The sequence below is a fragment of the Typopeltis vanoorti genome, chromosome 4 (genome assembly GCF_054136105.1).
Source record: "Typopeltis vanoorti isolate ZY-2024b chromosome 4, IOZ_Tvanoo_1.0, whole genome shotgun sequence".
In the NCBI taxonomy this organism is placed as follows: Eukaryota; Metazoa; Arthropoda; class Arachnida; order Uropygi; family Thelyphonidae; genus Typopeltis; species Typopeltis vanoorti.
The window spans coordinates 76,914,963-76,929,247 of record NC_143552.1 but is presented as its reverse complement, the minus strand read 5'-3'; the positions used below and the strand labels follow the sequence as shown (position 1 = coordinate 76,929,247).

Sequence of the window (14,285 nt, the reverse complement as noted above, 5' to 3'; positions counted from 1 at the left end):
AAGGTGGTCAATATGTAAAATGAGTTGGAGGAGGTTTTATTAAAAGCTTACACCTCTTAGTTCCCTTCTTGTCCAGATTATCAAAATCCATACATCAAATAAAAAACCTTTCCTACTCACAGTAAATGCTACTGATTGCTTCTCCTTCAGATTAGCAGAAGCAGTAAGCAAAATCTTTAACTCCTCTTATTGTTTACTCCAGACTTTAATAAACATCCGTACCACCTTGGGATTCAAATTCACAGCTTATTGGTTGGCTGAGCAGTGATACTATTCACTCAGCCACCCAGAATGGCATTGTTGTGATTACACGTTACAGTGGACTTTTGACTATTTATTTTGGTAACTTTGGATGTTTTTGGATTCATTCAGCTGCATTGTCTTATTTAAACATTCTCAATAAATATGGATTTTTCTGAATATAGTGTTGGCATGAATACTTATATTGTGTTTGGCTGGGATCCCCTGTAATTTCATGATGCAATTTATTTAATTTATTTTAAGATGTGATTTATTTAGCTAAAATTGAGAAAGTAATGTGCTTGCTTTTGCCATCTGCATAATTATGATAAATTTTTTTTTTTTTTTTTTTGTGCCTATTGAAAAATTATTTTTTAGAGTGGAATAATAAATCTCCCACTGCAGTGGATTATTCAGATATCAGTGAATTAGCTGAGGAGTCAGAGGAGCAAATGGTATTCAAGTCTGCACAAGCTACAATGAGAGCATCTTCCACAGGTACCTCAAAAATACTTTGAGATAAATCATAGATTATAATAATTGCAAATTATGATTTATTATAACTTGGTTGTATTTTAATTCTTTATATAAATTATTTCTTTTAAATTTTGCATACCTAAAAATGCATTTATTATATTAAAAAAAGTTTGAGTTCTTGCAAAAAATAGGAATATGAATTCACTTTGGAGCCATGATTATTTGGACTAAGATTCTGTTAATTTAGAAATTCATTACATACAGAGAACACCCTGTTTGTTTCAGAATTTTACCATAGCTATGTTCACTTATGCTGTACATGCATTTTTGTTGAAAAATAATTTTTGAATGTAGATGAACAATTTGTAAGTGCTAATATTATGGCAAATTACAGATTATATTTTTCATTACCTGCAAAACACACACACATACTAGTTTCACCCATGAAAGTTGCAAAACCTGTATAGAATTATCATTGCTCTGTATGGACAACAGGTTAAGGGAAAAGCAGGATCTTTTGATGTATTTCTTGAATAGCTGAATATTGGACTGAGGCAGGCTATGAGTGGAGCTTTGAAAGAATAGATCTAGATGTAATAAAAGTGAAGGAAGAGAGAAGTTGGTTTGATAGCTTTGAAGCTGGATAATAAACACATATATACTAGCAGCAGTTTGTATTCTTATCCTTAGAAGGAAATGGATGGATGAATGATGCAGACCAATTTACCTGAACATTTTCTATGAAGTTTTCAGTAGAAAACTTCATAGAGATATCTTAGACATAATTTGTGTCTTATAAGACACAAAATCTGAGTGTAATTGGATTGAATCTCTGAGAGAAAGGTCACAATTAATCCAGTTGTCCTTTTCTGGATAACATGAAACATTTTTTCTATGGAGGTTTTTGGTTCACCATCTCAGATGTATGAGCAGTATTTTAAGGTTTGGTCACTTCATAATTTGTTTTGTGTCATCACTAGGTGCAGGTGAAAAGTAGCATCTTAAGCAAAAAAAAGATACTTAATTTTTTGGAGGTTAAAGAGGCTAGTACTCAGATGTATTTGTGACAGGAAAGGCTTGAGGTGTAAGTCAGTTCAAGAAGAAAAATCATGTTTTTTTTATTTTTATTTTTTAGATCTGGATATTATTGAAAATAAAGGGAAGTAAAGTGAGATGTTTCTTTTGGGAAATAAGACTACTATGTTTTGGTACAAGTTTTTATGTACTGTGTTAGGTTTACGAGATTATCTTCATTCTGTTGAAGAATATCAAGGAGATCAGAGTTTATGGTATGGGTTATAGAAGATCTTGAAGCTTTGGATGATTATTCATTACAAAACTGAAGAAGATAAATGGAGAATACTGTCATCAATAAGCTAAATAGAGTATACTTCAGAATTGATGGGAAATTAGAGAAGAGGATGTCATTCTACCTAAGATAGTTGTTGAGCTATTCATAGCTCACCTTTGCATGTTTATTTCATTCTAACAAGTTAAGGTGGCAACATTTATTGCTTTTTTTTTTTTTTTTTTTTTTTTGGCATATATAATTTGAGTTTGCGATTTAAGTGGAGTTTGAATTTTGATGACTAATAGGCTAATATAGGGGTTATGTAAAATGTACACCCCCACCCTCTCCTTCACCAGAATCTAGTTCATCCTCACTAGGATACTGGTAATTCATTACTTAAGATTCTAATATAAGTTAAGATAATAATGAGGACTCTTAAGTCTTTACTCTTTTTTGTTAAACAGCTACTTTCAACAGTGCTCATTATATTTGTTCTCAAAATGCAGGTCTCTGTCCAATTTATTATTTAACTTAACAGCATTTTAGGTTAATCTCTTTGTAAATTACTATCTGGATATTCTTACTATTAGTTCAACTAGGTATAATTTGTGTTTTCTAACATATCATTATTTGTACCCTTCTTATTTCAGAGTTAAGCATACCCTGGTCATATGATATGTTACATTCCTTACTGCTTCATCATATAGTGAATCACTGTTTTTATTTTTTATTTACCCCCCCCCCCACTTGTAGATGCATGTAATGGTTTAATAATGTTTTTAAAGCAATCATAATATGAATGTAAATTACATAAATAAAGGATTTATTTACATTAGATATCCAAATAAAAAATTCGGAATAATTTTTGCAAATGAAAACATTGTTTTGTATAGTTTGGCTAAAGGGAATTCATCCACCAGTTTGATCATCAGTCTGCACCATTAAATATTTTTCCACCAGCAAAATGAGATTGTCATGTTACAGATAACTGTAGTATGAATTATTATCACTTTTCACTTTGCTAAGACCTTTGTCTTTGTTTTAAATAAATGTAACAACAGTAGTGTGAGGTAAGTTTGACCTGTGGCTTATCTCAGTATTAGATATGCCATCGTCAATTAAATGTAATAATTTTAATCTTAGTATCTATTATAATAAATTTAAAAGTCTTTATTTTTTTTTTTATTGGAACAGTACCCTTTACTTTTTTTTTTCTGTCATTATCAACAACAATAAATTAAAACAATAGTTATAAACAGTTTACAATTCACAGCAAAAATCATAACATAAAGATGTAGCAAGTAACAACATCGTAAACAAACAATTCACAAAAACTGTGCATTGACTGTGGGAGCAATATGTTTTGATAAACCATTGAATGTATGACTGCAGCATCACATAATTGGTCTTCTTCATAATTGAGAACTGTTGTATGAGCAAATGCAGTGTTGTATAAATGGGCATTGGTATATTTGAAAAATGTCCTCTGAACAGATTGTCATAAAGTGAAGCATCATAAGATGGGATATTTTTGTAATCTTTTTCTTACTAGAAGTTTAAAAACCGATATTTATGAGGTTAATTATTATCATTAGTATTTTGAGTGCTGACCAACAAGCTAGTTGATAATGACTGATATTAAAACTGATTTAATAATTGTTTAAAAACTTGAAGATATCATTAAATATATTTCTTATCCATTTACAGTTGACTTAGATACAAAATATATTAGAGAAAAAAAGTGCTGTGATTTTTTACATGGACAAACTATTACTAGAAAATGAAATTATTACATTGTGATGCAGTCTCTCTCTTTAAAGCCAGATAATTAGAAAAATACTTTTGAAAATATGTTTGTTGAGAAATATCCCAAACGTAAGAAGAGTAAACTTTCACATGATTCTATATCAGGGCTCAACCTTTCAGAGAGTGCGGGCTGCATTAAAAATTTCAATGAAGCCCGTGGGCCACTAAACTATACTATGGTATTTGGTATTTATATGGTATATTTATAATCTGGTATTTAGAATTGTAAGATGTTTTCCAGATTCACAAGGAACGCTGTGCATTTGATACTTTACATAAAATCCTATAAAAATAAACAAACTCAGCTTTAAGGGCGTAGGTAGGAGTCTGGTTCGTGATAAGTAAATACAATCAATACTTGAAAAAAGATAATTTAATGAAGAAAATATTAATTTTTTACAATATCAATGGGCAACTTGGCAATGTTTTTCCTTGACCAGCTTGTCGATGTTGGCATCAATGTTGGAAGTCGCTATTCGCAGAGTATTCTCGAGATGTTGGTCCATAATCTGAGTTCTTGTCTTGTACTTCACATGCTTCATTCTGAAGCAGAACTGCTCACATAAGTATGTGCTTCCTAACAAAGCGTACATCTTCAAAGCATGCCGGCAAAGATTAGGGAATGCGTCCTCAGAAATGTAGTCTTTGTGAAATGTAAGCAAGGGCACATTGAATAATTTTTCTCTCAGAGAAGAGTTGTTTTGTAGTTCAAGCACTTTGTACTGAGCCTGGCATTTTGGCAGCATTGACACTGAATGGCATTGAAAATAAATCTAAAGAAGACTGTTGGTTATGAAAATCACTAAATCTCTCTTCGAACTCACTTTGCAACATGACTAATTTTGTAGCGTATTCATCAAGAGACAAACAGTTGGACTCAGCTAGAAGCTGAAAACGAGTTAAGTCTTTTTTTGCGAGTTGTGCCCCCCAAAGTTTGAGCTTGGTCACAAAAGTTTTGATGTGATCAAACAGAGTGTGCACCAGTTGATCTTTGGATTATAGCCATGTATTTAGGTCATTCATATGCAACGAGATGTCGGTCACAATGCAAAATCTGTCATTCACTTCGGATTGTTAATTCTGCAATCGGATTCCCGTTGGTTTGCATGAACTGCTGTATTTTGCTCCTTAAGTCAAAAACTATTTTAAGAACATTCCCTCAGCTCAACCAATGCACATCACTATAATAAACCACATCGCCATTATCCATTTCGCACTCTTGGGTCAAAAACTTTTGGAATTGACGATGATTCAACCCTCTTGCCCTAATAATGTTGACGACAGTCACAATAACATTCTCAAATCCAATAGTTTTTGCACACAAATTCTCCTGGTGGATTAAACAGTGGTAATGGACGAAATCTTTTCCTTCTAGTTCCGGTTCTTTCCGTAGCAGCACAACAAACCCTTCTTTCTTTCCCACCATAGCAGGGTCACCATCAGTTACCCCCCCCCCCCCCCTCTGAGGTTGGTTAAGCTGAGGTCGAAACGCTGGAGCATTTTCTTGACAGCTTCAAGAATGTCAGTGCCTTTCATCGTTCCCTTCATAGGTATGAGCACCACCAGTTCTTCTGTCACATTGAATTGTTGATCAATGCCACGGACAAAGATAGCCAGTTGTGCTTATCCTTCCCATCTGTGCTCTCATCTAAAGCAAGTGAATATGATGTAGATTTGGACGACTATTTATTTAAAGTTCCTTCAATGTCATTGGCAAGTTCTTCGACATGTCGTGCTACAATTGCCCTAGACAAACTCTGTTTTTTAAACATTTCCTTATTATTTGGGCACAGAATATCCCCAGGAGCGATGAGACACTTTCACAAGCCCGCCGTCCAAGAAGGCTTTCAATTTTTTTTAGCTATTACATAACTTACTTTGACGCACGCTTCGCTCTCTTCCCTCTGCCTTTTGAAGTACCCTGCTGGCATTTTAAATCAATTTGGAGACGGTTCACTTTGTTCACACAAAGCCGTCCTTGAAAGTGATCGAAATTGGATGCATGCTTTGTCTCATAGTGTTGTTTTATATTGTATTCTTTTGATACTGACACCGACTCACGACAAATTAAACACTCTGGCTTATCGTCGATTGGCACAAAAAAGTACAAATTGGTCCACTTTTCATTAAAAACCTGACAAGAATCACTTGATTTACTCTTTTTACTCGTAGACGCCCTAGTGATGGAAGGTGAACCCAAAAAATGATCCAAAGTGGCGTGTAACGGTTATTATCCATTGAATATGTTTCACACTAATGAAAAAAGTCTGGCAATATAAAACCACAATAGGCTATGACTGACATGACAAACCTGCATGTGCTTATACACGAATATCACACTGTTCACGATTGACTGACTGACTGTGGATGAGATCCTCTTGTATTTATATGAAAATAACGAAGTATCGAGAACCTTCGAGATGTATCTGGAAGGCACACTAGACAGCGCAATCGAATGAACTACTGCTTCAGCCATCTACCTGCGACGTTAGTACTACTTAAGTACTGCTTGGTGCTGGTAGATGGCTGAAGAAGCATATCTATTTAATATTTATTTTTATAGGATATTATGTAAAGTATCAAATGCACAGTGTTCCTTGTGAATCTGGAAAGCATCTTACAATTCTAAATACTGCAGTATAGCTTAGTGGCCCATGGTCTTCATTGAAATTATTTTTTATTTAATCACGTTTTAATATTAAGTAGTTATTTTTTCAAAATGGCCAGCGGGCCACAGCAAAGAGCTCTGCGGGCCATGCATTGAAGACCCCCCCCCCCCCATTCTATATGTTTATGAGAATTAACCTCATATTTGATATAAGTTGAAGGGAAAAAATCACTATCCCATTCAATTCTTACAGATTTGCATCCAGAAGATTCTTTAAGATCGGCCTTATCACAATATTCTCCAAAATTTAAATATTTAAATTTAAAATGAGAATTTTATTATAAAATGGATCATTTTATAATAAAGTTGGTTTATAAAACTAACTTTTTCTAGATTAGTCTTTCATGCAGTATCTATAGATGAACTAATTTATCTCTTTTGCTATAATTTTATGAATTGGATTACTATATAAATTTGTATTTATATATTTAACATAGAAGATGGAGATGATTATGATGCTGATGAAGAAGATGAACTGACATCCAGGGATATTAAGCCAAGTGATGCTGAACTAATGCCCCCACCACCAGCTCCTCCTCCACGAACTACACATTTTTTTACTTCTGGTTCTCTAGTTACAGTTCAAGGCCTTAATCAGAATTCATCTGCTGAATTAGCTGCTGGAGATCTGAAGTCTTCACAAGAAGGATCAAACATGAATCATGAAAAAAAAGTAAAAAAACTTGACACTCCTCTGGCTGCCATGCTACCTTCGAAGTATGCAGATCTTGATGTTACACAGCTTTTTCCAGAATTTAGGCCTGGAAAGGTTATTGATTATTATTATTATAACACTATTACATTTTTAAATAATTTCATATAAATTTTTTCCCAGGAATTTCAAAGCTACTTGTTTCTCTGTAGGGAAAATTGGCTAAAGAACAGTCTGAAATTCAGAACCTTTTCATGTCATGAGAAATGTTCATTAAATATCAGATTTCCCTACTTTGATTTTGAATGAATAAGTTTATCAAATGAATGAATGAATGAAAAAGTTTACCCTCATATCTCTGGTCTCTAATCTTTGAAAAAAAAAAATCATTTTATCAAAGATTAGAGACCACAAATATGAGGGTTCTGAGAAAAATTAGGGGCCAGAACAGATGGCATCAATGGCAGAATAGTATTAAGAATGAAGATATTAGGAAGAACATTGTTTGCATTCAAGAATGTCTGAGTATGGATGACCTAAGGTCACTTAAACAGAATGGGAGAAGAAAGTTAGCAAAACAGGTGTTTGATACTAAGATGGAAGAAAAAAGATCCAGAGAAAGACTAAGGTCCATGTGGATTGATTCAGTCAGAAATGCATTAGAAGTAAGGCACTTTTGACTGATGAAATGTTAGATATGACAATATTGGAGTGCTGACAAGTAATAGACTTATTTGGAGGAAAATTGTTGATAGAAAATTAATAATAATGTAAACTTAGTCATGTAGTGCTGTGCTGTCATAGTAGCCTTGAACACCTGAACACCTCTTGAGAGTATATCAGGAAATTGATGTTGATGATGAAGTTCATCAGTAATTGGTTAAAATCTCAACCACATGTGCATAATAATTGAAAGTGGAGAAACTCAAAGAAAAGCACAAATTGAATAAAACTGTTTCATTTAAAACAAGTAAGGAAATGACTGCAGATAATCATAGAAAGGTGTTTTGTAATAGCAGAATTGAATTGTGACATCATTAATTTCACAGTCGTCAAACTTAGAGTAGATTTTGGTTTATGACATACATTTATGTTCCTGATTGTGACTTTACAAGGGTTCCACTTAAAAGCAAAATTGAAATTTGGCAATTAAAATAATCTAGTTGAAACAATCGATCTACACAAACATCTTCATGTGTACGTCCTAAATTCTACGTTCTCTTGATTTCTGTTCCCTCAGTATAGAGTGCATTGTATAATTTTGACCTGTTTTGTTTCTTTGTGATTCTTCAAATGGTCCAATTAAAAAAAAATTGGAATGCATTCATTATGTAAAAATTATGGAGGAAAAAGAAAAACACACGACGTAATTACTTAAAACTGAGACAAAATAACATTCAATGTTTCGACCTGTATATCAAAGTAATCATTAGGAATACCTTCACTCTAAAATGCAAGCTACATTATAATACACTTTAGCAAGCCAAAGCATAACTGCTCTGTTAACTACATTCCCCTAGTCTGACTTCTGATGAAGGAAAGAAAAGAGTGGAATAGATAATAATAATAAAAAAATTATTTGTTTATTTATTTATTATTATTATATATAAAATCACTCTAAAATGCAAGCTACTAAGTTTATTTTCTTAAACTTTATTAAGTTTAAGAAAATAAATAATAAAATTTAAAAAAAACATATATTAAAAGTGAAAACTACATTAGCTACTAGTTAAAATACTCTACAGTCCTATTATTTTTAGATATGCTTTTTTTTTTTTTTTTTTATCCATTGAGTTCTGCCTTCTTGCTTTTCTTTTCTATACCTGAATGCCATATGGGTTGCAGATGGGTCTCTTCCAGACTCTTGGAATTGCTAAGTCATTCTTGTTGAGATTGTTACAATGAATCAGTATCTCACAAGCTTCTTTGAATTTTCTTTAGTATCAAGTTTTGTTTTTTTTTTGCTTATGATTTGATTCTTCGTTGATTGCTGATCATAGCAGATTGTTAGGGCTCTGCTTAAGAGTGCTGATGACTCAAGTTTTTGTTTGCTGATGTGAGTCTTTGCGTATTGGCCTGTGTGTGTGTGTGTGTGTGTGTGTGTGTGTGTGTGTGTGTTGGTTTATGCTAGACCATCTTTCATGGTCTACTGTAAACCAGCTAGGATTCATCAGCAGCACCCCCCCCCCCCCAAACACCAAGTCCTAATAATTTGCTCTGATGAGCAGGCTCAAAAGAATGACTAGCAAATCATAAGCAAAGAACAGTTACAACAGGCTAACAATTAACAGGATCCTTCACAATAATACTGTCAAAGATAAAAAAAAAAAATCCATAGCCATTTCATCAATTAGGGTATTATCAGAAAAAAATAGATAACTCTGCATAAATACAATATTAAAATAACATTCAAAGCACCTACAAAATTAAAATGCTTACTTAGCTCCTCCAATGTACCTCCTTCCTCACCTTGACAACCCAGGGGTTTACAAAATCTTCAGTGCAGCTGTAATTTATCCTACATAGGGGAAAAAGAGTGAACAATTCCAATAAGTGAGGAAGAACACAAACAATACATTAAATTTCTTCATTATGTAAAAAGCAGGCCTTTCTGATCATGTATTTCAAACATGGCACAGAATTGACTGGAAAGACACCTATTCCACCAAACCAAAACTTGATAAACTTGGTACAAAAGAAATTCAGAGAAGCTTGTGAGATACTGATTCATCATCTTAATATCAATAGGAATGATAGATTACCAATTCCAAGAGTTTGGAAGATCCATCTGCAACCCATATAGCATTCAGGCTATATGGATTACAACATAAAAAACATAAACCCCAAAATAATATATAGCAAATTTTAACTAGTAGCTGATGTAGTTCCACTTTTATTTTTTCATAAAGAAAAAAAAAATTAACAACTTATTTATTTTTTTTATATACAGTCAGTCCCCAACTTATGACCACTCATCCCATTAACACATTTGCTGAATGCCATATCACTCCTACACCCATGGACCAGAGTGATATTGTCTTCAAGGCATAATTTAAGATATACTTTTTTTCTGGTTATCGCTGCTGCTAAGGATGAGAAATCCTCGAAAGACATTTGGAAGGAATATAATATCTTGCAATTGCAGCAGAAAGCAAGGTGATAGCTGAGTGTATGGAGTTAGGAAGAATCTGCTGAATCTGGAAAGTTCTGATTTTTATATGAAAAAACATTTATATTTTTTCATAAAATATAATTTCTTTTTAGGATATATGAGAGGACATAAAATTAATTAATTTTTGTTCTAGGTGTTTATCAAAACTTTCTAGACTCCCTGTACATGTTCATGCATGCACAGGGTTTAACAAAGCCTTTAAAGAGAAGTGACAAGATAGTCCTACTAACTCTAAGAGTTAGAGATTAACAGTAAAGATGTAGAGCATATGTCAGAAGCAGGAAGAAGAGGTCAAACAAAGACTTTATAAACCTAGAAGCATGGAAAGTTGCAGAAGATGAGAGAAAATGCAGAAGAGGAGAGAAAATGCAGAAGAGGAAGCCAAGTCCACAGAAAATGTTTGCAGTGAAAAAAGTGGCAGAAGCATTTGCCTCTCTTAATGAGACAGTTTGGATGTTCAACAACACCTAGAATATAAATGGATTTCAATTTTCAACTCCATATGGATTTCAATATGAAGTGACTTAGCAAAGTACAAAACAAGCTATAATTACTTGCCAAAGCAAAATTTGTGCAGAAAAGATAAGGGAAGCTTGTGAAGACTAAGTTAGCATAATGTAGAAATAATTGAAGAAGCCCACTAAGGCTATCACATCGTCCTCTGAAGATAAGATCAGACTTTCATAAGCTATCTGGTGAACCATCCTCAGAATGCTTTGTGTTTCCTGAATTTGGAGAATTTGTTGCTGATTACCTAGCCCCCCCCCCCCTCTGCCTTTTTTGATGAATTTTCCAATTAATAAAGCTGTAGCTTGAAAGAATTACTCCTGTTCCATGTGTTTCCATCTGATTATTTCACTGGTAAGTGAAATACCAGTATATTTCACTTACCAGTGAAATAATGGAGTAAGAGTAAATAAGCTCTATACACTTACGTTTCAATATTTATTATAGCACAGTACTGTACACACACACTTTGTGTTGTAATTTGTATTATTTTACTGTAAACAAAAAATTAAATTAGTTAAAAAATACAACAAAACAGGCCTATGTATTTTAGTATACAAGCATGTTTAACTGTTAACATATTTTTATGATTGATATAGTGATTTCCAACTTAACCTTTTCGACTTGCCATATAATTGTTGGAACAGAACCTGTCATAAGTTGATGACTAACGATATAATACTTTTTTTAAAAAATTATTTATTTATTGTTTATTTCTAATAATTTGTTTTTTTATTTGTTTTTATTTTTAATTATTTGTTTTTGTTTTTATATTTATTTATTTATTTTTAATCATCATCATCGAATTCCTGACATGTACCCTCAAGAGGTGTACAGGATATTATGATGCTACTACACGAAGAACTTACATCATTACTAAGTACCTATCAACAATTTTCCTTCAAATCAATCTGCTCTCTACCAAGACCCCAACATTATCAGATCTTATATTTCTGTCTTCTAAGACACTTGTTACTGTATCAATCCACCTATATCTTGGTCTTCCTCTGGGTCTTTTTCCTGCCAACCTGGCATAGAACACTTGTTTTGTTCATCTTTCCTCTTTCATTCTGTTTAAGTGACCATACCGCCTGAGATTAGCTCTGCTCACATATTTCTGGTAGCTAACAATGTCAAGTTCTTTCCTAATATCTTCATTTTTAATATGATATTGCTACTGATGCCATCTGTTCATGCCCCTTATCTTTCTCAGGATTCTCATATTTGTGGTCTCTATTCCCAGTTGGTTTGAATTATGGTCTTGTATATACAGCTAATTTAGTGTTTTGACTAATTTATCTCTTATTCCATATAATGAACACAAGCAGGTTGGAAGAACTGGAGAGAGAGAGATGGCTGGAGTGCTATGCGATAAGAGGGTGCCGATCAATCTGAAAGGCAAAATCTATAGGACAGTAGTGAGACCAGCTATGACATGCTATGGAAACTGTGGCCCTGAGGAAAAATAACATCAGCAGAATGGAGGTAGCAGAGATGAGAATGCTTAGGTGGATGTGCAGTGTGACCAGGAAGGATCGTCTGAGAAATGACTATGTGAGGGGGAACAGTGAAAGTTACGAACTTAGGAGCGAAGATACAGGAAGCAAGGTTGAGATGGTTTGGTCATGTGATGAGGAAGGAGGACGAATATGTGGGAAGAAAGGTCATGCAGATGGATTTGCAAGGAAGGAGGAAGCGTGGGTGCCCGAAGAAGACTTGAGGATGAAGAACTTGGGGGTGGTGACAGCCCAAGACAGGAGGATGTGGAGGAGACTCATCATTAACAGCGACCCCACTTAAGTGGGACAAGCTGCAGAAGAAGAAGAAGAAGAAGATAGGTTCTCCATTCGTGATGCAGTTGATATTTTAAATGTTTCTGCCTATTTTCATTGTCTTTGTCTTGTTATTGCTGATTTTCATACCAAATTTATTACAACAGTTATTCAGTTTACTAAGGGAATCATTCAGACTTGTACTGGATTTATTTAAAAGTATAACATCATCTGCATAAAGTAAAGAACTGAGATTAACATCTCCAATTTTGATATCAGGATTAATACCGCTTTCCTTCATAATTTCAGATTTCCAGATTTAACATCAAACCATCTCCCTCTACTTCCTTCAGTTCTAACTGCTAACTTACAATTCAGATAAAGACTAAGTATTGCTTGATATAATGTCCCATTGACATAATATGACAGTAGCATTTTGAATACCTTTTCTCTTGGCACCTTGTCATGTGCCTTTTGCATGCCTACAAAACTTAAATATAGATCTTTGTTATATTCCCACAATTTCTGAACTATTTGTCTTAAAGTGAAAATCTCATCTTCACAACCTCTATTTGGCCTGAAGTTTTGCTTCCACAATCTTTCTCAACTTCTTTTCAAGTATGCGTGTGCTTGCATAAATCATACCTGGATAGGATAGGTTGGCAATTTGGGACTTAGCCGAACAAATTCTATTCTTATTGGCTTAAACCACAAATAAAATGATTGTAGAAAATGACAGAATTTCATGCCAGCTGGGGCATCACCCGGTTAAACAAGGCCCCTGTTGTTTTTACCATGAAACCAGAGCAAACAAGAAAAAGTCAGCTACTGAAACAAATTCTGAAACGCATACCCCAACAAGTTTTGTAAGTTGTTTTGCAGGATGTGAGACCGAGAGCTGTTGCGGGAAGGTTGTTGCCTTCTTGATTGGCGAAACTGGAAAAGGGAAGCCAGTATGAGTTATAGACATTGAAATCCCAAAGAAAGACCTGACTATTGGAGTATTTTGACTGCAGAAAGTCGAGCTGTAGAGAGAAGATAGTTGAAGAGTTCAGAGAGTGGTTGACAAAGTTTGGAGAGCGATAGAAGGAGCATATGAAAAGGGCAGGTTGATTTGGTAGAGAAATTTTGAGTCAGAGTAGATCAAACCCAGTTCTCCGCATTCCATTAAAGGCTATATGGAGGTCTCCTTTCAGTTATACAGCTTTGACCCTTAAGCACCCCATTTTTAATCATCTGGTTTTTTTTTTTATTTTTAATCATTCCTCTTTTTCTCTCTGTCACCTCAGGTCTGGCTAGGGTAAGTGGTTACTGGAACAATTATGCTATAGTATCCTTGTGTTAAATGCTGCTGGAGAAAACTCATAATAAAAGCTTAATGATATGAAACAGAACTAGGAAATGATTAAAAGTAGTTTTTTTTTAAGTTAAGGGATATTACATCCCATATTGTTTCATATCCGAATAAGAAACTCAAAGAGTTTCATGCCGAATATAGTAAATATATAAAATTCGGCGAGTCCAAGCATAAGCAAATACCTGGATAGTGTTACAACTGACCCTTTAGGGAGTGCAACACTGAGGCAACTCATCGTAAGGGTGGAGCAAGCTCCAATCACTATTCTTGATATTTCCCCATAATGTGATACCCAGCTCCTAGGAGCTGTTTTACTGTTCTACATTATGAGTGAGAGAAGGTC

General features: G+C 34.0%; 1 protein-coding gene across 1 annotated transcript in view; it reads left to right on the top strand.

Moving 5' to 3' along the window:
• LOC150107422 (transcription initiation factor TFIID subunit 1-like) overlaps positions 1-14,285 on the top strand; it is a 960,372-nt gene that overhangs the window by 67,604 nt on the left and 878,483 nt on the right. Inside the window, exons 4-5 of the mRNA XM_090391850.1 lie at positions 619-738; positions 6,920-7,251. Of these exons, the coding sequence (XP_090247976.1) occupies positions 619-738; positions 6,920-7,251 (452 nt within the window). The remainder of the gene's footprint in view (positions 1-618; positions 739-6,919; positions 7,252-14,285) is intronic.